Source organism: Panthera onca, chromosome D1, assembly GCF_046562875.1.
Source record: "Panthera onca isolate mPanOnc1 chromosome D1, mPanOnc1 haplotype 2, whole genome shotgun sequence".
Classification (NCBI taxonomy): Eukaryota; Metazoa; Chordata; class Mammalia; order Carnivora; family Felidae; genus Panthera; species Panthera onca.
The window spans coordinates 25,638,846-25,663,637 of NC_138348.1; the positions used below are offsets into that span (position 1 = coordinate 25,638,846).

At 45.2% G+C, this 24,792-nt stretch overlaps 1 protein-coding gene across 2 annotated transcripts in view; it reads right to left on the reverse strand.

The window, feature by feature from the left end:
- The window catches only part of LDLRAD3 (low density lipoprotein receptor class A domain containing 3), a 240,064-nt gene extending 228,757 nt beyond the window's left edge, over window positions 1-11,307 (reverse strand). For both annotated transcript variants that reach the window (XM_060606370.3, XM_060606368.3), the window contains exon 1: window positions 11,202-11,307. In XM_060606370.3, coding sequence (XP_060462353.1) covers window positions 11,202-11,247 — 46 coding nt within the window. In that variant the 5' untranslated portion in view covers window positions 11,248-11,307. The remainder of the gene's footprint in view (window positions 1-11,201) is intronic.
- Between the last annotated feature and the right edge of the window lie 13,485 nt (window positions 11,308-24,792).

The window sequence follows — 24,792 nt, forward strand, 5'->3', positions numbered from 1 at the left end:
CAACACAAAATATAAAGAAAAATAAATAAATATAAATAAGTTAACCTGCACTTACCTTTGAAAACATTTGGGGCTGGTGTGAGGGAGACAAGAGAAAGGGGGGTTATTGCGTTGAACAACTTTCACCATCACTGACAGAATCACTATCTATTGGCTCAATGGAATCTTTTTCTTTCCCTGCAACTTTAACAAGGAACCTTTCTAATGACACTTGCTTTTGCCTCCTTTTGAGGATTTCATGGAACTGCAACACTGCACTGTCGTTAAACAGATTCATCTCTTGCACTTCCACAGCCTTATTCGAGTGGTGGTTTTATACCCAAATTACCCAAAATATTTACAAAATTTTGCAGTTTCCCACATTTTTCACATATCCCTAATCTCATTTGAAGTGAGGGATTCCTCCGGTTTTCTCCTCCTCCTCTGCAGACGAGATGCAGATGTAAACTTTTTATAAAATCTTGCAATTTCAGCCACTTGCATACCTCGTGCATACTCCTCCATGATTTCCTTAACTTCCACTGTGATTGTCTCTTTCTTACTGCCTTTCTTTTTACCCTTCTTCACGGGGGCCATTGTAGGCACTTACATGGATGTTGACTACAGGACAGTATTGACAAACTCTTGTCATATACTGTATGTAATTAACTGGCAATAAGGAAGCAGAGAAAAGGGTCTATATCTGCAGGCAGCCAGACCTAGAATGAGGCAAAGCATTCCTAAGCTTACTCTTGTATGGAAAAGCAAAGGACTGTCCACAGGTGCTTTGAAGTGACAAAAAATACACCCATGCCAGTTGTGGGCACCTTCCAATGTTCTGAAAAATCACTGATTTCTGCCAAACAACACGATGTGAGACCAAGCATCCAAGCATGGGAGACAATCACCCGCAATTCCACAGTGAGAGAAAGAGAGGACCATTGGCTCAGTTGCAATCATGTGACATTCGGCATCATGTGCTACTCATATTGCAAGACATCGCTTGTTTATCAAGTTAAAATTTATTAGAAATCTTTGCCCATCTTGTGGAACACTTGCAAAACAAATTATTTGCGATCCAAGGTTTTACTGTACTTTGAAAAGATCCTGATACTCTCCCCTTGAGGCTGAACAGCGTTCCTTTCCCAGAATATCTATTCCAATGTCTGAGCATCTCCAACTCCTCTGGTGTGTTTATAACTCAAACGTTGAGTGTCCCTATTATATTTTCGACATCTGTTAGTTTTTCTTGTATTGTCCTTACCATCTACTTGGGCAACATGAAGGAATTTGGGGTGTGCTAAGTCTCTGCCTCCCTGCTTCGCTGCTCCCCTTCATAGATCCAAGGATGTACAGTTTCTCTATATATGACGCTTACAAGGCTAGCTCTATCTTTCATTGATACAGAATATTCCTGACAGGCCATCTCTTTAACTTCATCTCTTCTACAGTAATTAGCACCCACACTTTCCAGGCCTGCTTCCCCAGGTCCTGCCAGCTGGCCTCACTTGCTACTATCACACTTTTTCATCAAGCTTATGCTGATGTTTTTATGAAATCTGTTTTCAAAACCCTTTATTCCATTCTGTTCTGGTTTCTCTCAGCATTGACACTTTTTTATGGCATTGGATTTTTTTCTGATGAAACACCCTACATTGCTAATCACCCTTCCATCGCCCCCAAGTCCCCCATTTTATTTTTAAATAAAAAACAAGTTATATTTAGAACTTTCCAAACCAATTGAGAGGCTTTTTTTAACTGACCATGGAGCTACAAGAGTGACTGGGACTCATTTTTCAGCCATGTCCAATTAGTTTAACGACTCCTGGAGAACACTGCTCTGATTCAAGGCTAGGACTGAAGGAAAATGTTCCAGGGCTGCCATCAAAGACGACACACTTCTGATATCCCCGAAGCTAACCTCACTGGGCCTTATAATAACGAGAAGGGATTTTTAATGCAGTAAAATTAAACACCCTTTATGCTTTCATTTCTGTATGCCAACAGACACATGAGTGTCCCACGTGGAACACTGGCTCCTTGGGTTTGCAAGTCTTCTCAATCAAGTTATTCATAAATTCCATGTTCCTCCAGCACCCAGTTCCCAAAGGCCTGTTCCAGAGTAAGCTAAATGGCTGCCCTCCCTCTCTGTGGCCTCTCTCCAGGCCAGAGACAACCTTGTCTTCACACTGTGCTATTTGTCTGTCAAAAATCACAGTTGGATCTGAGCACCAGCCAATCCACCCAATTAACAGTCTCCTGATATCACAATGACTCATGAAAAGGAGAGGACATGGGAGAGACACTTTGGAATCCTGAGGCTCAGCTCACTCTGGTCTGCCTAGAGTTATTAACATGTGACAGACCTGTGGCCTTACTTTCTCACAAGGTACGACCCACTGCCCACAAGAGCAAACCTTGTGGTTTGGGGCAACGAAATGGGGCAAATTATTTCTACCTTATTTCTGGTGCAGTATATTAACATTTCACCTTTCACAATGAATAACATCAACGACTAGTGTTCAGAAAAAGTTCTCCCATACGTGAACCATACAAGCTTCAGCTCAGGGTCAGAAAGTAAGAATAAAACTTCAGTTTTTCTTTTTATATGAGATATTATAATCAGCACTGTACTTCTGTCTTAAAAAACCTATTTCTGGACTTTATAAACAGTGAGCCTTTCTATTTGGCAACCCAGCAGTATTTGAGGGAAGTACTGACCAAAAAGAAATTGCTTTAGGTTGGCATTCCAATAAAATATTTCCAGCAACAGGGAGAAAAAAATTCTCCATCATTAATACATTCAAAGGCAAGTCTCCTGGTGTTGAAATAACTTGTTTGTTGTTATTGTTTCTTTTAATAAAACAAGCCTCCACAAAGGCCAATTTAAATACCTAAAATGACAAGTTCTCCACAGGGAGGAATGGAAGAACATCAGTTTAAATCTGCCAAAACCAAGCCACTCGAACAAAATCAATTTAGGACGCCCCCTGACTCTAATGGCTAACATCATTCTATCCAACATGATAAACTGGAATCAATATTGACATCACTACCCAATGATGGAATTGTCTAGCACAAGCTAGGGAGTACACCTGCTTCTTCCAGCATACATGAACTTGAGTTGAGTGACTACTCAATGCCAGAGCAGTAAAGCCAGTGGTCCAGCGGTTAAGTGCACAGGTTCAAGTTGTACAGTCCTATATGCCAATTCTGAAACCACCTTTTATTGGCTGTGGGCTTGGGAACATTACTTAGCCTTCTAGTTTCCTCATCTATAAAATGGCAAAGCATACCACCTACCTGAATAAACTGCTTGAAAATGAAATAAGATTTGGGGCACCTGGGGCTCAGTCAGCTAAGTCCAACTTTGGCTCAGGTCATGATCTCACAGTTTGTGAGTTTGAGCCCCACGTCAGGCTCTGTGCTGACAGCTCAGAGCCTGGAGCCTGCTTCAAATTCTGTGTCTCCCTCTCTCCCTGCTCCTCCCCCACTCTCGCTCTGTCTGTGTCTCTCTCTCTCTGGCTCTCAAAAATAAATAAACATTAAAAAAAATTTTTTAATAAAAAAATGAATTATGGTATACACACATACCAGAAGATGTTTTTATTTTTTTTATTTTTTTTTTTTAAATTTTTTTTTCAACGTTTTTTATTTATTTTTGGGACAGAGAGAGACATAGCATGAACGGGGGAGGGGCAGAGAGAGAGGGAGACACAGAATCAGAAACAGGCTCCAGGCTCTGAGCCATCAGCCCAGAGCCTGACGCGGGGCTCGAACTCATGGACCGTGAGATCGTGACCTGGCTGAAGTCGGACGCTTAACCGACTGCGCCACCCAGGCGCCCCGAGGATGTTTTTAAAAGAACGGGTGGATATGTAAGAACCGAAAGATGGTTAAGACAATGCATATCTTTGTTTTTGTAATACATCGAAATCAGGATGTACCCAATTTATCTTTAATATTGAAATATGTCTGAAATCAGGATGTGCTCAACAGCCAACAGCATCTTGTGATAGCACAGGACAAACAGAAGCAGTGATTTACTGGTCACTGGTGGTACCTGGGCAAACTTGGTCACAGCCATTCATGGTGTCCTCACCTCTGTCCAGTTCTGGGCACTGACAGTACTGAAGAGGTTGGTATTCAGAATGTCTTTTAAAGACCGTACTGAGATCCAACGTTGAAATGAAAAATTAGGGGCACCCGGGGGGCTCAACTGGTTAAGGGTCTGACTCGTGACTTTGGCTCACTGTGAGATGGAGCCCCAAAGCCTGCTTGGGATTCTCTCTTTCCCTCTCTCTCTCTCTCTCTCTCTGCCCCTCCTCCGCTCGCTCTCGCTCTCTCAAAATAAACTTAAAAAAAATTTAATGAAAAATCAGTGTGTACACAAAAAAGTGAGGAAACAGTGAAAATGTGGTGATAGGGAAGCAAATATCTGTCATTGGAAAAATGACTGCAATTCCATCATTTTTGCAAAGCAATTCTGTAACTTTAAAGTACTTAATAGAGGAAGACACACACAAAGAGCTGAGGCCTTACTGTAGTGCACATTAAGGTTAAGAGGTAATGCCAAATGCTCTGGAATAAATGACGTTTCCAAACGGGAGTGGGGGTGGGGGCAGACATAACTAATTCACATAGCTCAAAGTAAAAGTGACAGAAAACATATTTAAGTATGTATGTAAAAAATACATATTTAAGTGAAAACAACAAGTCGAAAAATTACAAATACAGAGACATATGAGCTCATTAAATTGTGTGTGTGTGTGTGTGTGTGTGTGTGTGTGTGTGTAAATCCATATAAGGGCTAAAATGATATATATCAGTTCATAGTAATTTAGGAAAAGGAGAGATAATGTAAATGAAAGACGAAGAAGGATTTTAATGTTTTATTGTAAGGATCCTATTTTGTTTGAATCTTTATAATAAGCAGGTATCTGGTGTATTATTTTTGTCATGGCTTTAATTCAAGAAGATTACAACAAAATAATGTATATACAGCCATGGCACCCTGCCACATAGAGAAAACCTTCAAGGAGGGACAGCCATTATTATGCACCTAGATACCACGAAAGACACAAGAAATATGACATATCTGTTGAACGATAAAGAAGGTTGTTGCCCACAAGCCACAGAAGAAACGTCTTCTTCAAATCCCTGAAGCCAAGAGCCACAAGCGTTTTAGAACACCCACACGCGTGACACAGCATTCTAACTGGAAAGCAAAAGAAAGCAAGTCAGAATGGGGCCACCGCCTCTGAAACCTGTTCAAGAAGGACTCATCCATTTCATATCCCCAAAGGCAAGATATCCACCTGTGCTGAGGCCCTGTGACGTCCCCGCAGCTCTGTTCCCATCAAGGCCAGGTGCGCGTCGGTACACCTCACATCCAGAACGCCTTTGCAATAGTGCCTGCAGACAAGTGCCTTCCCAGATAAGGACAGAAGGGAAACAACCCCACTGCCATCACTGGATCATCCGGTTCTTCAAGGACAATGAACACGTTTACGCAGCTTCAAGCCCCTCGAGCAAAGCATGGACAGGGCAGAGCTGGTGCCACGCTGATGAAGAGCCACGTAAAACTTGGAGAAGAATTTTCTAATTGATCCAAAGACAAAAGGGAACACACATTTGCGTGCTTGGGAAGCAAGAGCTCCTCCCTGGAAAAGCCTCTCTGAAGAGGACGTGACCGGAGGCACAGGTGCCTGACCTAAGATAACACACGCTTCTCCCTTCAAGCCCAGCATCCCTCTTCGTGGAGCCTCCTTTTTTCCTGCACAAAAGACCGCAGACAATGCACACTGCTGGTCTGAGGAGAGGAGGAAGGAAAACACTTGAGGAAAGCTGGACACTGAACAAAGGGAAATGACAGCTGGAAGGCGAAGTGTCTTAAAGGAATCCGAGTGTTATAAAGTGACACATAAACTCTAAAAAGACCTCAGAGAACAAAGTCCGAGATGAAAATTCCCCCAAAACCATCTTGCCCCTAGTACAGATGGTTTTCCCCGCCACCTGCACAACCGACCCAAGTTGTAAAGCCCTTTGATGGGAAGGAAGCAGGAATCACAGGGAGGGGAGGGAAGCTGAGAAGAACAGTAACTGCTCTGTAGAGCAGAGGAAGGGGGGACTTCCAGGGTTAAGATTTCAACACACAACTCCCAAGGCGGACTTCTAGGCAGGGTGAACCTCCCCAGTTTCACATTCAGGGAGCCTAGAGGCTTCTGGCGTCAGCTGTCACCCTCCTCAGGAGTCTCTCCCAGGAGAACTGAATCTGCAATGTAAAACTCCCAAAAGTTTTCACTGTGGTACAAGGGGAAGCGAGAGAGAAAGGGTCAGTGCTGGGCGGTTCTAATTACAACTGTACTTTCACATTGAACTTCTGGGGCTGTGGAAACAGAAAGCAGAAACCAGATGACTAAAAGACCCCTTGGAAGGAGGATGCCATCCCAACCCACCGCATCTAGAAGATATTTTGGATGAGCAGTAACAACGCTCAAGGTGTATGGCAAGGGGGCTTGCTCACCCTAGGGGTTCCCAACCCGGGGGGGGGGAGGTGCATTCTGCCCCCAGAGGGCTTTTGGTATCATCTGGAGACATCTTTGGTTGTCACAAGTGTGGGAGGCCAGGAGGAAGGAGCCGCTACTGGCTAGAACCAGCGATGCTGCTAAATGTTCTAGAATGGCAGGGCAGTCCCCACAACAAAGAACGATGCAGCCCAAAAGTCGACAGAGCTGAGGCTGCGAAATCCTGCACTAGACCAACCCCATCCCTGCAATCATGTCCAGAAACTCTAACAATCCTACCTGAAAGAAACATTTGCCATCCCTAGGACGGAGCAGCTACCCAGTCACAAAAGTCCACTTCTTCTGGTAAGCAACATCAAACAGCAAGCAGGGGCACCTGGGGAGCTCAGTCGGTTAAGCCTCCGACTCTTGATTTCAGCTCAGGTCATGCTCTCATGGTTCATGAGATCGAGCCCCAAGCAGGGCTCTGCACTGATAGCGTGGGGTCTGCTTGGGGTTCTCTCTCCCTCTCTCTCTGCCCCTCCCCCACCCATGCAAGCACTCTCTCAAAATAAATAAATAAACTTTTTTTTGACTAAAAAAAAAATCAAGCAGATGATGTGACAAGCAAATGCCGCATCTTCAAAGTACCTGGCTGCTTTCCCAGCAAACATTTTTAAAGGTACTCCTCAGCATCCGAGAGAGCAGATTCTTTTACAACAATTATAAAGAAAGAACAGCTCCTTTACTTACACACACACACACACACACACACACACACACACGCGCGCGCATGCACGCGCACACAACCATCTTAAAAATCTCCCTGGAGGTCAGGTATAGGCACTGGCAGAAAAACCAGCACACTTAGGATGGCCCAACCATTTCCAAAATACTCTAAAGAGAGAAAGAAAGAGGAAAAGAGAACAAACAAGAAAACTCCACAAACAAAACAGATCCCAGAGGATCCAAAGAACAAAACTTGTCCCCAGGGGCTATCTTACAGTTAAAAATAGTTCCATCAGCCTATGGCATATAGCATCTTTTATTTTTTAATTGTAAAATACAATAAACATATAAAAAAGGGGGAATGTATACATATAGATCTCAATGAACAAAAACAACCCAACCCTCCTCACTCCCCACCCCCCCTGCCAAGTAATTACAATTCAGGTCAAGAAATCCAACCATGGCCCATGGTATCTTTCCACCAAGCCTCCCCACCATGAACACAGCAAAACAGACCCGTGCTATTTTGAAAAGTTCCATCTTTCCTCAAGGATTGAGATGTATTTTCTGTATTTCCCATGAACACCAACCGGTAAGTTCAGAGCAGTGACCACAAAGCGAACAGATTTAGGGAGGAGGGGTGTTTATGGAAACAATCTCACTGACTGTTAAATTCACAAAAGCAAGTGGGAGTAAAGGCGTGGAAGCTGTGTGCATGATTCCTGCAAACAAGAAGCCAGAGTTAGAATCCAAGCGTCAGTCCTCACTCCGGCATCCTGGGTATGAATGAGTTCTCGTGAACCATAAAATGACTTCCTGCCACACAGTACCATTGAAAAAATTCAACAAGATCGTGCATTTAAAGTGGCAAGCAAAATATCTCACACGTATATGTGCCTGCCATCAATACTGGGTCCTCTTTCTCCCTGGGCCCGTGCAAACAGGCAAGGTCAAGTCTTTACTATGAGATTATTTGACTACAAACTCTCCTACTCCCAGCTTCTTCTAAAATGCTTCATGAAGGTGAGATACAAGCCCACTTTCAAGTTACCCTGGAGACTTTGGTAAAAAGGTGTCTACACCAGTCTTGGAGGCCCAGAATTGACCATCCTGCCCTTTCCTATTCACTCGGCTATTCCTCCCCCACCCATATCAAGGTCAAAGGCCTAAGTGGGCTGTGAAATAAAAACACCTCAGACCCCAGCAGGGAACCTTTGTCCCATCTCTTTGAAGAGGAACAGCAACAAGGTGTGTTTATTTGTACTTCGGTACACAGTGCCCAGTCTCATCTACCAGGGCTGGGCTGCGATGTTACTCAACTAGGTAAAAATAATAATGAAATCTACCCGCTCACACCATTAAGTAGATCTTTCCAGGAGAAAAGGTCAGTACTCACACTCCTGGGAGTACACATGGGGGGAAAATCAAGCGTGTTCACTGACAGAAGGAGAATGTCAGGGAATGGAAGCAAAGGTCCGCCCAAGGGGAGGTGGGATTGACCACCCGCAGGACACGGTCACCATCAGACACGGCTCACCATCTGTGCACTTAAAACCCAGCAAGCCCACCACGGGAAAAGAAACTGGACATTGGATGGGCTGAGTCTTTCTCACAGGATACGTTAAAACATAACAACAGCTAAAAAATCAATGCTTCACTTCACTGACACAAACAACATAACAAAGGAAGAAAAAGAAAACACATGGAGGTGTCTGGGGTTCCTGAGTAACAAAGGCCTCCGGATTGCTCTTGAGATGTCAGTGGCCTCCCAGCCCTACAAAGAAACTCAGAGTAGGGTTCAACTAACTATGACCCCAGTTTTCTTCACAGACTCTCCAAGGGGAGACAGAAATCCAAAGTTCTGGCTTTTATAATCTCTCTTGTTTTTCCAACTTCCCAGAAGAGGACCAAGAAGCTGGATATGAGATAGAGGGGTGGAGTCTCTGGTCCCACTATGAACCCCAAACTGAACCACACATGGGCTTCTCTAAGAGGCTGGAAGGCCAGGGGCACCCGGGGGGCATCAAGAAAAACGACCAGACCTGTTTCTGGTAACACACTGGGTCAACGCGGAATCCATGCTAAAAGGATGATGCTTAATGTAACACGGAAAATGCACACACAACCCAACCTGCCTAGAAGTTTCTAAAGCAACAACTGTAAAGATGATTCAAAGCCACACTGATGCAATGACCACAGGAAATGGAAAACCACCACCACGGACAGTCAGGAGGTTCTGTGACCCCCAATTTCTCCCTCCCCACTGTGACTATTTATTGTAACGCTATTTTATACGTATCCATGTATTAAATAACCAGCATTGACCAGAGAAGGACAAAATTAACTTCACAGCTATTTTTACAGACATGGAGACTCAACCAAAGCAACCAAGTACCAACTGGGAATTGCAAAAAGTGTCCACTGAGCTACAAGCAAATCTGAGGACACCTACAAGAGCCAGCTTCCAGACTGTCCTACTTGGATGTTACCATGGGACACATCACAACTATGCAAATGGAGAGCATGAATTTAGAGGCCCTGGAAAGCTCCCTGTTCTAACAGCCCCCACACAGGCTCATTCACACCTACCTATAGCTGCCAATGCCCCCTTGGGACTCTTTCACTGGACTGGCCTGACAGTTCAGGAGAAACAGGGCATTGTCCCCCAGACTGAGTTAAAACCCCATGGCACCTACCACCATTCCACCATCACTGGAAGGCACGGCAAACCCACAGACACCAAAACGGGTCTCCAGGGGTGGGGATGATGTTACAGGTCTGAGAGGTGGAAAAGGCTGCCCAGTGGATTCTGAGGATGACCAGGACCAGGGACTTCAAGGAAGGAGGGGGATTTCTCTTTCCAAACACACATGGGGGAGTGGGGGAGCTCAGAGTGATGTGAGCCTCAACTTCCCAACACATGAACCACCACAGACACCTCCACAGCAAACAGCTAGAAGCATCTGGGGAAATCAGGCATACATTAGATAAGTGGATAGCACAAATGTCAGGCAAGCATGCTTCTGCTGAAGAAAGTTCACTGGGCCCTGTCACCCACTTTCTGGGCATCAGCTGCCCAGAAATAAACGTCAGGGGGCGGGCCAAGCTGAGGAGGGGCAGCTGACAGCTGTGGCCAGCGGGCCGGGGCAGAGGAGGAAGGGCTCCTGGGCTGGAATTCTGAGCGTGACCACATCAGCAGAAAAGTTCCAGGGGACAGCACGCTGTCAGGAAGGGAAAGAGGCTTGCTGCTTCCCAGAACCTCAGGATGCACCCGCTGTGGTGATGCCTGGTCCAAAGGGCCTCCAGATGAAGCTCGGGTGCACTCTCAACGGGCACCTCGCCAGTCTGGGCGCTCGCTGAGGAACAACTCGGGGTGGTCAGATGACAAACGTTCTGCTCCCAGGATAAGTGGGAAAGATTAATAATTCCCAGGTCTGGCCCTGCATCATCTCTCTTTACCCAAACCAAACACAGTCTCCGGAAGGAGTGGAAAGAAGCCACCATGCTACCCGCCAGACGTCCAGGGGGGAAACTGAGGCACAAGGGTGCACGCGAGGGATGCGGGAAGAGGCCCTGGGGAGGCTCGCACAGCGCCCAGCACCGGGAGCCTGGGAAGATGGGATCAGGGAAGAGTTCCCTCCCCTCCCCTTCCCTCCTCCCTTCCCCAAGACACATAACACACACACGCACTGGAGCTACGCCCAATCGGGGCAGCAGCCGGGCTCTCCAGCCGGGCTGCACACAAAGCCCCGCCCGCGCGCACAGCCCTCCGCACCGGCCGGCCCGCACGCCCACACAATAGGACTGCGCGCACCCCGCCGCGGCCCCTCGCCCGGGTCCCGGCCAGCCCGGCGCCGGGGGCCGCCCTCCGTGCACGCTCGCCCGGGAGACGCAGCCGGGCCGCGGGGAGGGCGCGCGATCGCAGCCCGGCCGCCGCACCCCCGCCCCGCACCCCGCAGGAAGTTCGCCCGACGCCCTCCGACTCACCCACGGCGCTGCTCAGCAGCAGGCACAGCGGCCCCAGCAGCCACATGGCGCGGCCGCCGCTCCCGCTGCCCGGCGCCGTCGCTGCCCCCGCGGCCGCGGCGCTGACCCCGCCCCTCGCCGCGCCGGCCCCGCCCCCCGCTGTCCCTCCGCCCGCGCGCCCCGCGCGCCCCGCCCGCCCCGGCCCGGCCGCCGGCCGCCGGCCGCGCTCAGCCAAGTTTTGCCAGCGCCCCGCCGCGCGCGCCGTCCGCGCCCTGTCCCGCGTGCCCGGCTGCAGGGGCCGCCGACGGGGCTGCGGAGCGTCCGGCCCCCTTGGCCTCGCCGCCTCCCGCCTGGGCTTCGAGGCTCTTCCAACAGCCCGGGCTCTGTTCTCTGCCCCCTCTTTTTCCTCCTCCCTTAGCTCCTCCATCCTCGAGGATGCGGCGCTCACCGCCTTCCAGACCCAAGCTGGAGTTCTTGACTTAACTATAAAATTAGTTCACTCCAGGGAGAGACAGAAAAAGTTTGGAAGAAAGGACCAAATATTATGAGAAAATATGCATTTTATTTTTAGTAGCAAGAGCAGAATACCGCGACCAGTGCTTCTCAAACTGTAAATATGCATTGGACACTCGGGATTCTTGTTAAAATGCCGATTCTGACTCCGTGGGTCTGAGGTGGGGCCGGAGATTCTGCTTTTCTAACAAGCGTCTAGGTGGTTCCTAGACTGACATCTGAGAACCACAAGTGGAGTAGGGAAGCTAACACCTTTAAGAGTTATTTCATCTGGATCTTGTCTACCTATGCCCAGTGGAACACTGGGGCCCCCATTTGCGGAAAAGAAAAAAAAAATGTAAAGGCCTACCCAGATGCAAAATGAACAGCTGCTCAAATGCAGTCGGAGCTCGGAGAGGCGCTGGTGAAAATTGCCAAAGGGTTTTAGATGGTGGAAGAATGCTGTGGCACTTTTGCGCCCCACCCTCCACCTCCTGACCCTCCCCAAATATGTAAAGTTGTGTTACACGATCAACATGCAGAGTAGTCCTGCCTCTCCATAATCAAGATACAGAGTAGTACCTCTTCCCCCAACAAGTTCACCGCTCGCCCCCCAAAAAATAAAAAAAACGAATACAAACAATTGCCCAAAACTGGATATCATTTATACGTCCATCAACTGGTGAATGGATAAGCAAATTATATCATGTAATGAAACATGAGTGAATATCAAACGCATGCTAAGAGAAAGAATCCAGCCCCAAAGGGCACATTCTGTATGATTCCATTTATAAGACCTGGGAGGAGGAGGGAAGCTAAGCTATAGGGACCAAAATCAGATCAGTAGTGACCAGGGTCTGGGGCTATGGGAAAGAGATGGGTGCAAGGGGCACAAGAGAATATCATACATTTGTCAAAACATACACAACTGCATCCCTAAAAGGCACACCGAAGACGGGCGAATTGTACTGTGTATAAGTTGTACCTGTTTGGAGGAGTCCAGAAGGTGTGGGTGCTGGGACAACTAGCCAGGGAGATTATAGCGGGGATGCCGGCATCACTTTGGGGGTGCACTGGAGGCAAGCTCGAGGATGCTGAGGTTCAGTGACTTTTTCATTGTTAGCTCTAGTCTAGAAACGTGACAGCTCAAGTGGATCAGGTCAAAATTTTAAAAACACCAATGACAGTTCAAAGTAATGAGAAAATGTGATTGATATAGGAAAGTTTAACAAGTTCCACACTACAAACTAGTGTGTCTAGTGTGGAAAATATAAATAAATTCTCCAAAAAATTTAGCATTCAAGGAGTACATCCTGGGATCTGTGAACACTAGAGAGACTATCCCATGGGCTTCAGGGAGTTTTAAAGCCCCTAAAATTGCATGCAAAAAAGGTAGAGGTGGGATGTGCATTTTTTCCGGGAAGTCCCTAGCTTTTGATAATGATACCCAAGAAGGGGCTCCTGGGTGGCTCAGTCAGTTAAATGTCCAACTTCAGCTCAGGTCACGATCTCACAATCTGTGAGTTCGAGCCCTGCGTCGGGCTCTGTGCTGACAGCTTAGAGCCTGGGGCCTGCTTTGGATTCTGTGTCTTTCTCTCCCTCTGCCCCTCCCCTGCTAATGCTCTGTCTCTCTCTGTCTCAAAAACAAATAAAAACATAACAAAAAAAATTTTAAATGATACCCAAGAAGGTAAGTAATTTCTCCTCCAGCTGCTCGTTTTCCTCCAAACCTTAGGAATATAGAAGGGCAATGGACCTGACCCACTGCTAACGATCTTGTTTCCTTACGTCCCTTTGGGTCCATGAACTTTGGGAATGATTTAGTATACATTGCTTACTCTCCACCTCTCTCTCTCTCTCTCTCTCTCTCTCTCTCTCTCTCTCACACACACACACACACACACACTCACACACACTTCTTTTAAGTGTACTAATGTCTTTGAAATGATTTGAAGAAATGTAAAGCCCTCTTGAAGTTCAATTGTTTTTATACTGAATCACTACCAACCTCCTCACCATATCTGTTGGGACAGGCTGTGAAACCATTCTTTATACTTCATTATTCTCCCCTTTCCCAGTTCTTAAAATCCCATCAAAAACACAGGGCATTCTGTTTCCGGAAAACACGATAGGTTCTAATGTTAGTTGTTCAGGTCTCAGAGAAGCAGTTGCAAGTCTTTTTCTTACGCTTGGTTTAATAAAAATCAAAACGAGATTGCATTTGTCTCTTATTTGCCAAGTGATACACTCTGTCCTTGTATTTGTGCTTCTGACATGGGTTCCCATTGCTGACAAAGAAGTGAAGGGACTTGGTCCCTCTGCAGTCATCGGTATAATCTCCACCACTCCCTACATTTTTGTATCACTCCTCAAAGCAGCTCCCAGAACATTACAGGTGAAACAGCACTGCTGGGCTTGAGCTCAGGTGTTTGGGATGTGCTCCCATGCTCCTCCCACTTGTTCACACTAGCTCTATGACCTTGGGCAGGTTATTAACCTCTCTGAGTCTCCATTTCCTTGTGGGTAAAACAGGCATCATATGAACACTTGGAACTTAGGGCTGCCTTCAAGATGAAATGAGACAGTATATGTAAATTCTTTGGCATGGTACCTTGCATATAGTAATTGCTTAAGAAAAGGTAGCTGCGGTTGTGGTTGTGGTTCATATTACAAGGTAGCTGGTGTGGCGGCCAGTCTCCAAGATGGCTCTCAAAGATCCTTGCCTTCTGGTATCCATGCACTTGTACAGTCTCCTCCCCCACAGAATGGCCTTTATGACCAATGGATACTGTAGAGGGGTCGCTGGGGAACCTCCAAGGCTGGGTCACTTGGGTCATAGCAGTTTCTTCCTTGTGTCTTAGATCCCATGCTCTGGGGGAAACCAGCCGCCACACTTAAGCAGCCCTGTGGATAGGGCCACATGGGGACGGTCTGAGCTTCCTGACAACTTGCCAGTCATTGGACTGAACCATCTTGGAAGTGGAACCTTGAGCCCCAGTCAAGCCTTCAGATGAAAGCAGTCTTCGTGAGAAATCCTGAGCTGGAGCTACCCAGCCACTCCCAAATTCCTGATCCGCAGAAGCCATCAGAGATCATAAATGTGTATTGCTGTTTTAAGCTACTAACTTTCAGAGTAATTCACTGTGTAATAATAGGTAACGTGTAGGATTGACTTCATGGTTCTAAAGGATGCTTTAAATGAAGTAATACATGGGAAACACTTAGAATGTTGCCTAGTACATAGCTAAGCATTCGATAAACATAAGTTTGGTTGTTATCATAGTTGGTTTTTCTATTATTGTCATCATCACTACCTTTCTTCCAAAGCATCTAAGATTCGGGCCTGTCAAATTTCAAGAAGACTCTTTCAAACTTGAAGAAGAGTTGAAACCATCAAGAGGGTTGAAGAGGAAGAACTAAAAGGACTAAGGAAAAACTTTATTTACAAAAAGTTTACTGCAGGGGCACCTGGGCAGATCAGTCAGTTGGGCGGCCGACTTCGGCTCAGGTCATGATCTCACAGCTTATGAGTTCGAGCCCTGCGTCAGGCTCTGTGCTGACAGCTCAGAGCCTGGATTCCGCTTTGGATTCTGTGTCTCCCTCTCTCTCTGTCCCTTCCCTGCTCACGCTCTGTCTCTCTCTCAAAAATAAATAAACATTTAAAAAAATTAAAAAACAAACAAAAAGTTTACTGCAAACAAGGAGTAAGCAGCAGAGAAGGAGCTTCTCAGGCAGAGAAGTAGCATGAGAAGCTTCACTTCCAGAGTCACCTCTGTGGCTCATGGTTTTTCAGGGGCTCCATATCCCCTGGTCTGCAGTGTTCCTTTGTTTCGTGTGATTTCCATTCCTCTCTCTTGTATGTGAAGAACACAGAAATTCACTTGAGGATACAGCCAAGGAAGAAGGCTTGTTCCACTTCAGACTGTAGTGGGTGGTGCCTCTTGAGAGACTATCTGGTGGAAAAAAGCCACTATTGCCTTCCTGAAAAACACCACACACACACACACACACACACACACACACACACACACACACACTACCCCCGACATATAATCAGGAGAAGGCCACAGAGTCAAATGACTGAGGGAATAGGCTTGAGGTGGTTCGATACACTTGAGCTCCTAGTCCTACCAGGAGGCTGAGAAAGTCACTTTATCTGAGCCTCAGTTTCCTGTGAAATGGGCATAATAGTTGCACCCAACCTCCTAGAATTGTTGCATAAAGCGAAAGGACCCCCACACATTCCCTTAGTTATCTGACAAACGTTTGCTGAGAATCATCTCTGTGCCAAACACTGCTCTAAGCTCTGGATTGCTGCAGTGGGCAAAACCATGGAGTCCTCGTGGAGTCCACAGTCTACGTGGGGAGTTGGACACACATCAAACCGACCAATGAGCGCACAGCATAACGTCTGGTGTCACAAGGGTTATGGGACGCATTTACCAGAGCTCCTGACTCAGAGCTCTGATTTCTTCATCTCTTCTGACTTAGGACCTACATGTGAGGGGGAAGTAATACCAGGAAACGTGAAGGTTAAAGCTTTAGGAATTTGTGGCAGACAACCTCCCAGATGGCCCCCAGTGATGCCACTTCCTCATATTCACATTCTGTGTCATCCCCTCCTTTGGGTGCTGCTGGACTGGTGACGTGACTCAATTCTAACAGAACACTGCCACATGTATGGGATGTTACTTCCAAAATTAGGTTACAAGAACACTTGGCGTCCTATCCTCCACCCCACCTTCTGTCTCTCTGTCTCTCTCTCTTGCTTGCCAGCTGCCATTTTGTGAACTGCTTTATCGAAAGGCTCAAGCATCAGGGAACTGTAAAAATGTCCAGGCAACAGCCAGTGAGGAACTAAGGCCCTGAATCTAACAGTCGACAAACAACTAAATCCTGCCAACAATCATATAAGTGCGCATAGAAACGGATCTTGCCCTAGTCCAGGCTTCAGATTAGACCCCAGCTCTGGCTGACAGCTTGACCACCATAAACACTGACTCAGTGAACACTTAACATCATTGAATCTTACCCGGTCCCCTGAGGAAGGCAGTGTGAGAGAATCATCACTGATCAAGTGTCTGCTTCAGACATTGTACATTTATGATAACATTTATCTTCACAATCTCTGAGTTAGATTTTTAAATTTCTTTTAATGTTTACTGATCTTTGAGAGAGAGAGAGAGAGAGAGACAGAGTGTGAGCAGGGGAGGGGCAGAGAGAGAGAGGGAGACACAGAATCTCTGAGCTGTCAGCACAGGGCTCGACACAGGGCTCGAACTCACAAACTGCGAGATCATGACCTGGGCCCAAGTCAGGCACTCAAATGACTGAGCCACCCCGGCGCCCTAAGGAGTTAGAGATTGTAATCCTCTTTTCACAGATAGGGAATCTGAGTCCCAGAGAATTTAAGAGAGTGGCTCAAAATAACCCAGGGAAAACTGAGGTTCAAAGTCAGATGCTTTTGGTTCCAAAGAATTTCTACAACACCACACCAAACCTTACTGCCTCCTAAAACAAAAAATCCCCAATTCATAAAACCCAGAATGTGTTTGCAGCTTGAAAGATACTGTGCTCACTAGGTAAAGACGCTCAGCACATCCAATAGAACTTGATTTCTTATGTAATACAATTCAGCTCCTAGAAAACTTTTCTGGATGCATCTAATTATTGTAGTTCCCACCACCACCCCTCAAAACAATGCTGAGCAGGAGAGGTCTCCCAGCTAGAAATTAAATCATCCCCGAGCTGCCAAATGTACATACTTTTTTTTTTTAAGTTACCAGGCTAATCTACAGAAAAATCCTGCTGGGAACCAACAGAATTCTTGTAATTCATGTTTAATATAGTCCCTAGCTTACAGAAGAGACATCTATTGACATTTCCTAATGAAAATGTTGCACCATCTGAAAAAAGGATGAAATTTTTACCCCTCCTTTAAAAGAAAAAAAAACCATGCAGCTTGTTATTTTAATGCCTCAGCTTTACTGCCCCTTGAATGAAGTTGTCTACACCCTTAAAAGGGTGATTTTTCACTTGTGACCAGTCCTGGAACCAAGAAACAATTATATGAAAACAAATTTAACCTTCAATTTATCATCAGAGCCATTTTGCCAGTTTTCCTAGCAGGCAACATTTTTTTTTTCTTTCTCAGTGGGAAAGGGAGAAAAAGTGGATTCATTAAACGTGTAAGCCTATCATGCTCACAGGGAGAAGTCTGCTTAGGATTCTTTCTCCCTTCCTCTCTGTCCCTCCTCTGCTCGCTCTCTCTCTCTCTCTCTCTCTCTCAAAATAAAAAACTTTAAAAAAGCGTAAGCCCACTCTTGGCATATTAATTTGAGGGGAAAAATTCTCATAGAATTATATACATCTACAGCGTCCAGTGTGGTAGCCATCAGCTACATTTGCCTATGTGTAGCTGCATTGCCAACTTGAATGAGGCTATTCTGAGTTATGATCTCCCCAGGTACAAAACGCAAACTAGATTTCAAAGACAGCACAAAAAAGAATGCCAATGATCTCAGTAAGATTTATGTTGATCATATGTTGAAATATAATATTTAGATATATAGAAGCAAATAAAATAAAGTTAACTAACTCCACTGGTTTCTTTCTGCTTTTTTTTAAAAATCTTTTTAACGTTTATTTTTGAGAGAGAAAGAGAGAGACAGAGCGTGAGCAGGGGAGGGGCAGAGAGAGAGGGAGATACAGAATCCAACGCAGGCTCCAGGCTCTGAGCTGTCAGCACAGAGCCCGATTCAGGGCTCGAACTCACAAACCATGAGTTCATGACCTGAGCTGAAGTCGTAGGCTTAACCGACTGAACCATCCAGGTGCCCCTCTTTATGCTTTCTTAATGTGGTTGCTGGGAAAATGTTAATTTCATATGTGGCTTGCATTTGAGGCTCACAACATACTTCTTTTGAACAGTGCTGATGTAGACAATAGTTTATTTGGTAAATAAACACATGATCTACCGCTGTTCCTTGTGCCACAGTTGAATATAAATCCACTTGAAGATCACTCACTTAGGAAGAACTTTTTTCTTTCCTGTTTCTCCAACTGAATGATTCTGCCTCCAGAGCCTGTTGACCTTATATTCTAGACATCCAAGTTAATTGATATAAAAGCGATTTTAATATCATAATGTCATAATATCAGTAGGACAAATGTACCACAGGGCCAAGAAGGGAGGGGAAGAAATGAATAGAGAAGAGAGAAACCATCTTTTGAAATAACATGAACATTTGACACTTGAATTCTGAAAAGAACCCAACACTGAATAAGATTCCCACTTTCAGTAGGGAAATTTATAAAGTAATTAACTAACAAGGCAAAAGTCACAGGAGATATTCACTCAGTGACAAATGCCAAGAAAATGATTCCAGCATGCCTAGGTTTGATTACCTTCCCCAGGTAACTGACTTTTTTTCACAAACAGGTAAGCAGTAGATTTTAATTAGAGTACTCACAAAAAAAAAAAAACCATCTGGAAGGTAAATAGATTTACATTTTTAATCGGACATTATTGGAACATTTTCCCACACTGTGAAAACTCTGTTTTAATAATTTAAGTTGTTTTGCTCAGAGTACCTCAGCCTACTTCTTTGAAACACCTCTTCATTTCACGCTAGATTCTTTGGGCTTGATTGACTTTAATGTTTAAAAGCTTAATTCCGAGAGCTGTTTCACTGCCTGATCGGGGGCTGCTGCTGTGTGGGTTTGTAGTTCAACTTGGTTGGTGGGGGGGGTTGTGCAGAGAAAATGGTTTTTTTGGGTTTCTTTCTTTTTTTTTTTTTTTTTTTTTTTTTTTGCATTCTTCAGTGAATTCTCACACCCAGTGTGGAAGGGAGAGAACAAAAAGGACCAGGAAGGGAAATTTTTTACAATTTCCAGAACCCTTCAGCATACGTATAATGAAAACACAGTAGAATTGCAGGTTTTGTTGGCTTCTGTCAGGCAGTAACCATACCTCCTTCAATGTAGCTAGTACTTTCTACCCCATTGTTCAAGCCAGAAGTCAACATGGCCCCCTTGCATTCCTTCACTCCCCAACATGATCAGTTACCATGATTTGTATATTCTACCTACTGAATGTCTATTGAATGCAATTCACCCCTTCTCCTTCCCTCCTGCCCCTTCCTTACCTGAGACCCCCATGTGTCTCTGCCTGGGTGGCTTCAACTCTCTCCTAACTAAACTTTTCAGATCTTGTCTTGCTCCTTCTCAATCTCCTGGAAACCTCCGTGGCCTCCATTGCCCACAAGACAAGTTCAGACTTAGCTAAGTATATTCTTAATGAGCTGCTGCTGAGGCTGACGGTCATGGGGGCCAGGGGCAGAGGGAAGGGTGAAAGGTGAGACCAGATGAGTAGGCAGGAGACTTTTGGTTATTGTAAGGAGTTTAGTCATTATCCTGTGAGCATTAAGAAGTCACAAATGGTCAATTTTAAGCAGGGACATGGCAGGAACAGATTTGCATAATCTGTTTTGTTAAAAGCAAGGGTTCTTGAATTAAAATAAAACAACAAGGGTTCTGGAATCAAACTTGAGTTCAAAGTCTGACCATGCCACTTAGCTCTGTGTCCTTGAGCAATTTCTTTAACTTTTCTGAGCTGGTTTCTTCAACTATAAAATGGAGGTTAAGTAGGCACAATTGTGATATCTAAATGAAGTAGCACTTAGCATACTATTCAGCTTTTAGTAAGCACCCTACTAATTAGAACTAAATATTACTATTAATAACTCCTAATGTTTCTGTTTTTTCCAAGAAGCCCTCCATGAGCCCTCAAGACTGAGTTAAGCTTCCTTCCCATGTGCTCTAGTAACACCCTATATTTATCTCTGTCTGTAGGATTTATGAGTTTGATCATAATTTCCCATTAAGATCGCCTATGGGTTCTTTCCCCCACTGAACCATAGCTTCCTAAGGTGAGAACTAGGGCTGACATGGTGAGAGTTCCTTCCATATTTGCCAAATAAAAGAATACCTTAGGGGACCCGAATGACTCAGTCAGTTAAGCATCCAAGTCTTGGTTTAGGCTCAGGTCATGATCTCACAGTTGGTGAGACTGAGCCCCCATTGTGCTCTGCATTGACAACACAGAGCCTGCTTGGGATTCTCTCTCTCTCTCTCTCTCTCTCTCTCTCTCAAAATAAATAAATAAACATAAAAGGAGAATATCTTAGATTGTTTCATACTTCGATTTGCACGATCACTTCTGTCCCATCTTTATTCCCACTTTGCAGTTAAGGAAACAAAAGCTCACAAAAATCCAGTTTTAAGCCCAAAGGCCTATAGTCAATAAGCATCAGAGCTGCAACTTGTCTCTGGTTCTGTATCTCACCATGGCCTGGGAGAAGAGAAGCTGGAAATCAGTAACACCCTCGAAAACGACCTTCCAAGAGGAAAATGGGTGTTTTCACAAAGCTTCATGAAGTGGCAAAGTGAAGAATAAAATGTTTCAGCTGGAAAAATACTAGGTAGCCAGAAATCAACCCCAATCTTACCAGAAATAATAATTCCAGGAAATGGAGCTACATACTCAAAAGGGAATATACTCCAGGATACACATAATAAAGTCACCTTGGCAATGCTTGTGCCTTTGTGGCCAAGCCAGGGAGGGATTGAATTTAAAAGAGCATTGCAAGGAGGACATTTGCCCAAGCTAGCCCATCCTACGAGGTGTGCCAACCCACTCCACAATGTCCAGCTCCCTGCCATATAATTGTAAGCCTGATCACAGCAAAACTCCAGAGTAATTGCAATGAAAATTTCCAAGGGGGAAAGATCAGAAGGTGGTAAAGCTAGAAGCTGTCCACGTAGGCCAGTTGGCTCAAATGTCACGGCATGGTGCCAATGAAGTCAAAGTTGATACTGGTATGGGCCAGTTGGCTTTTCACTGAGGGGGAAAGATGTTCTATGGTCACTGGCTAGAATCTTCATCCTCACTTGCCCTGCCAATGCCAGTAGTTGGGATCAAAAGGGAATTGGGTAAAAGAGTTTAGAGAACTTAATGCCAATCTTGACGACCAGGACTGACATTCAGGTAGCACACATCAGTACAGACAGCCATCTGTCAGAACAAAACACCTCTGGACTAGTTGGCAAATAGCACCGAGTCCCCTGAGTGCCTCCCACATCACCCCAGCTGCCCAACTCCTCCCCAAAGCAAGAGTGAGAAGTGCCAGGAAAGGAAGAGAAGCATAGTTTCCATGAGTTTCCAGTATTGGGGGGATGGTCTGATTTTACAGGATTTACCAAACATGTACAAAATGAGGCAATGTTTATCAATTTGAATATTTTTCCATTTAAGTAACATAACAAATGAGAAAGAAAGTCTCAACATGCATCTTGAATTTTGGTTCCAACATTAGTCTCCCTGGCACTAGAAAAGTTTTTCCATGAGAATAATAACAGCAAATATTTATTAGGAGTTTTATGAGTTGGGATTCCCCAGAGCAGAGCTTGAGACAAGGAGTTGGGTGCAGGAAGTTTACTGGGAAGTGATCCCAGGAAGCAGAAGTGAGGGAGGGAATGTAATGGCAACAGCTAGAGAGAAGTCAATGAAAAGGTGCATTTCTTGAGCTGGTAAATGTGGGCAACTGAGGCTCATCCTGACTGTGGACCCTCTGGGATCTGCATAGACCACACCTCAAATTATCCCTCTGAGTCGGGGAATGAGACATTTACCCACAGATTCCTGTCTCCCATTGGTTGAGAATTAAATCTTTGCATTTCCAGGTTGCCCCACTTTGGAAAAGACCCTGAGGTAGAAAAGCTGAGACACTCAGTGGATGTTTGAGGTGGGACCCGGCCAGGGTTGGGGCGGGGGGAAATCTGCCCCTGTGGCCACAACCCAAATCCCCCGTGGGCCACGTGAAGAGGCTTTCCATATACCAGGTACCTTACATTCAATAGGCAGGTCTTATTATTTTCAGAAGAAGAAACAGACATGGAAAGGTAAAGTATCTTATTAAATGTCGCAGAAATGGCTGAAATTCAAACCTGTGTTATCCAACTTCTGAGTCTAAGCTTTTAACCATAGGAAAAAATTGCTTATAATGAGACTCCAGAAAAGAAAAAAAAGAGCAACCCTTTGCAGGTGGGGTGGGAGTGAGGGAGAAACAATAGTAGAGAAGATTTTATGTTTATACACTCCCTTCTTCGTATGGAAATAGGGAAAGATAGCCAATCTGGCTGTAGACTTTAAAAACTCTGAAAAAAATGTCTCCTAATGACTTGACACAGAATTACAGACCAGTCCCTTCCCCCAAACACTCAAATGTACTGTGTATATAAAGGTGCACATATTGCCCATTATTCCAATGAAATCCTAATGGGTTTCAAGGCCACTGATGATTCACACCACAGCTCTAGGGAGGCTGTGGACCCGTTTAGTGCAATTCTTGACACATTCTATGATTCTTCTTGGCTTGGATTTTTTTTAAGAGGTCAAGAGTATTGCTTTCTAGGAAAGGAACAAAACAAAAATGAGTTGGATAACATTAAAGACAGATGACATTTAGAGACCTAAGCAGAGCTGTTAGTCCATGTTTAGCTGGTCTACCCATAAAGCGAATGAGAATTACAATTGGGGATGAATTTATGAACAAGCCCCTCATACCAGCAGGAATGTGGGGTAATGTTTTATATGTGATGTGCCAGCCATCTGCAGAGCTAAGCAAACCTGGAGATCAGAGATATTAGGCTCCTGTCAGGTTCCAGGTAAATGATCTCCAGGGAGCTGAGGGGAAGCTTTCTGCACAGATGATAAAGACCACTGAAATGACATGGTTCCTCTCATTAGATCTGTTCCTGCTTTATCTCCTCCGGGTCACGCCCTGCGCTCACTCTCAATTTGATTTCACTGGAAGGTTCTGTAAGTGAATTTGGAGCTTCTGAGTCATGCCTGAGACGCAGCAGGCTGCTCTCATTCTCTGCCCCTGGGCCCTCCTGTCCAACAACGGTTCTCAAGCATGCTGTCTGTCCTCCTTTAAACGAGATGGCGATGGGACGTGTGACCCATTTCTCGTGGGGACTTGATAAACCACGATTAGGAAGCCACTACCCATATTTTTCTACTATTGGAAGAAAAAGAAGTAGGAAATGTTTGAAAGTTCTACAATACCCAAAGAGAAAGAAGCTTGCAGTTTGCAGAGGTAGAAAAGATAGTAATTGTTTCCTGTTATGTGACTCTATGAAAGCCATCACACCTAAGGTCAGTCCCAAAGGGAAGTATCATTTGGAGCCCAGGCCAAACAGACAAAACTAATTTACAAGTTTTTAACCAGAGGCTTCCAGAAATTAAAAAGATTCTGATTTGTAACATCTCACATATACCCAACGTGTCTCATAATCTCGTTTCTTTCCTCCCCGTTTTATACACTGCACACTCCCTAGCACCCTCTTCCTGAAATTTTCCATAAACATTAATTAGGATCATTCATTCAACACCTATTCACTCCCTTCCCTCCCCCACTGTGGGACAAGGAGACTTCCCACCCCCACTGATGGCCAACTGGCCATATAACTTGCTTTAGCCAATGGAATATTAGCAGATGCAAAAGGAACAGGGGCCTTAAGTGTGCTTGTGGGTGTTGGTTTGACCCCTTTTGCTCCAGTGATCTACCATGACAGCATCGCCCTGGGTATTTTCTGCTCATTCAATATGGGCCCCAGATCAAGCATAAACCCTGGAACCATGCCCAGGGAGCCCACAGCCTGAAGCAGAACTACCCAGCTGAGCCCAGCCACTGTCAGTCTGCTTGTAGACAATGGTAGCCCCATGTGTTGTTAGCCACTGGGGTTTGAGTGGTCTGTCCCTGGCCAGTGTGTCTTTGTCGTTCTCCTCGCTCATTCTTCCCGACTCTAATTCACAAAAGCCCAAAAGAATGGCAGCCCCGCTCTTCAGAAGAGAAGGAAGGGAGAGAAATACAATGAAGCAAAATCAGAATCCTCTCCAAGACTTGGAGAAAGGAAAAAAGGCTGGAACTCTTCACGTGTTGGTAATTGCTGAATTGTCACACCCATACCATTTAGTTGTTCTGCGACAGGCACGGTGTTAAACACTTTATAAACTTGAACATATTTAATCCACCCAGTGTCCCAAAGAGTCAGA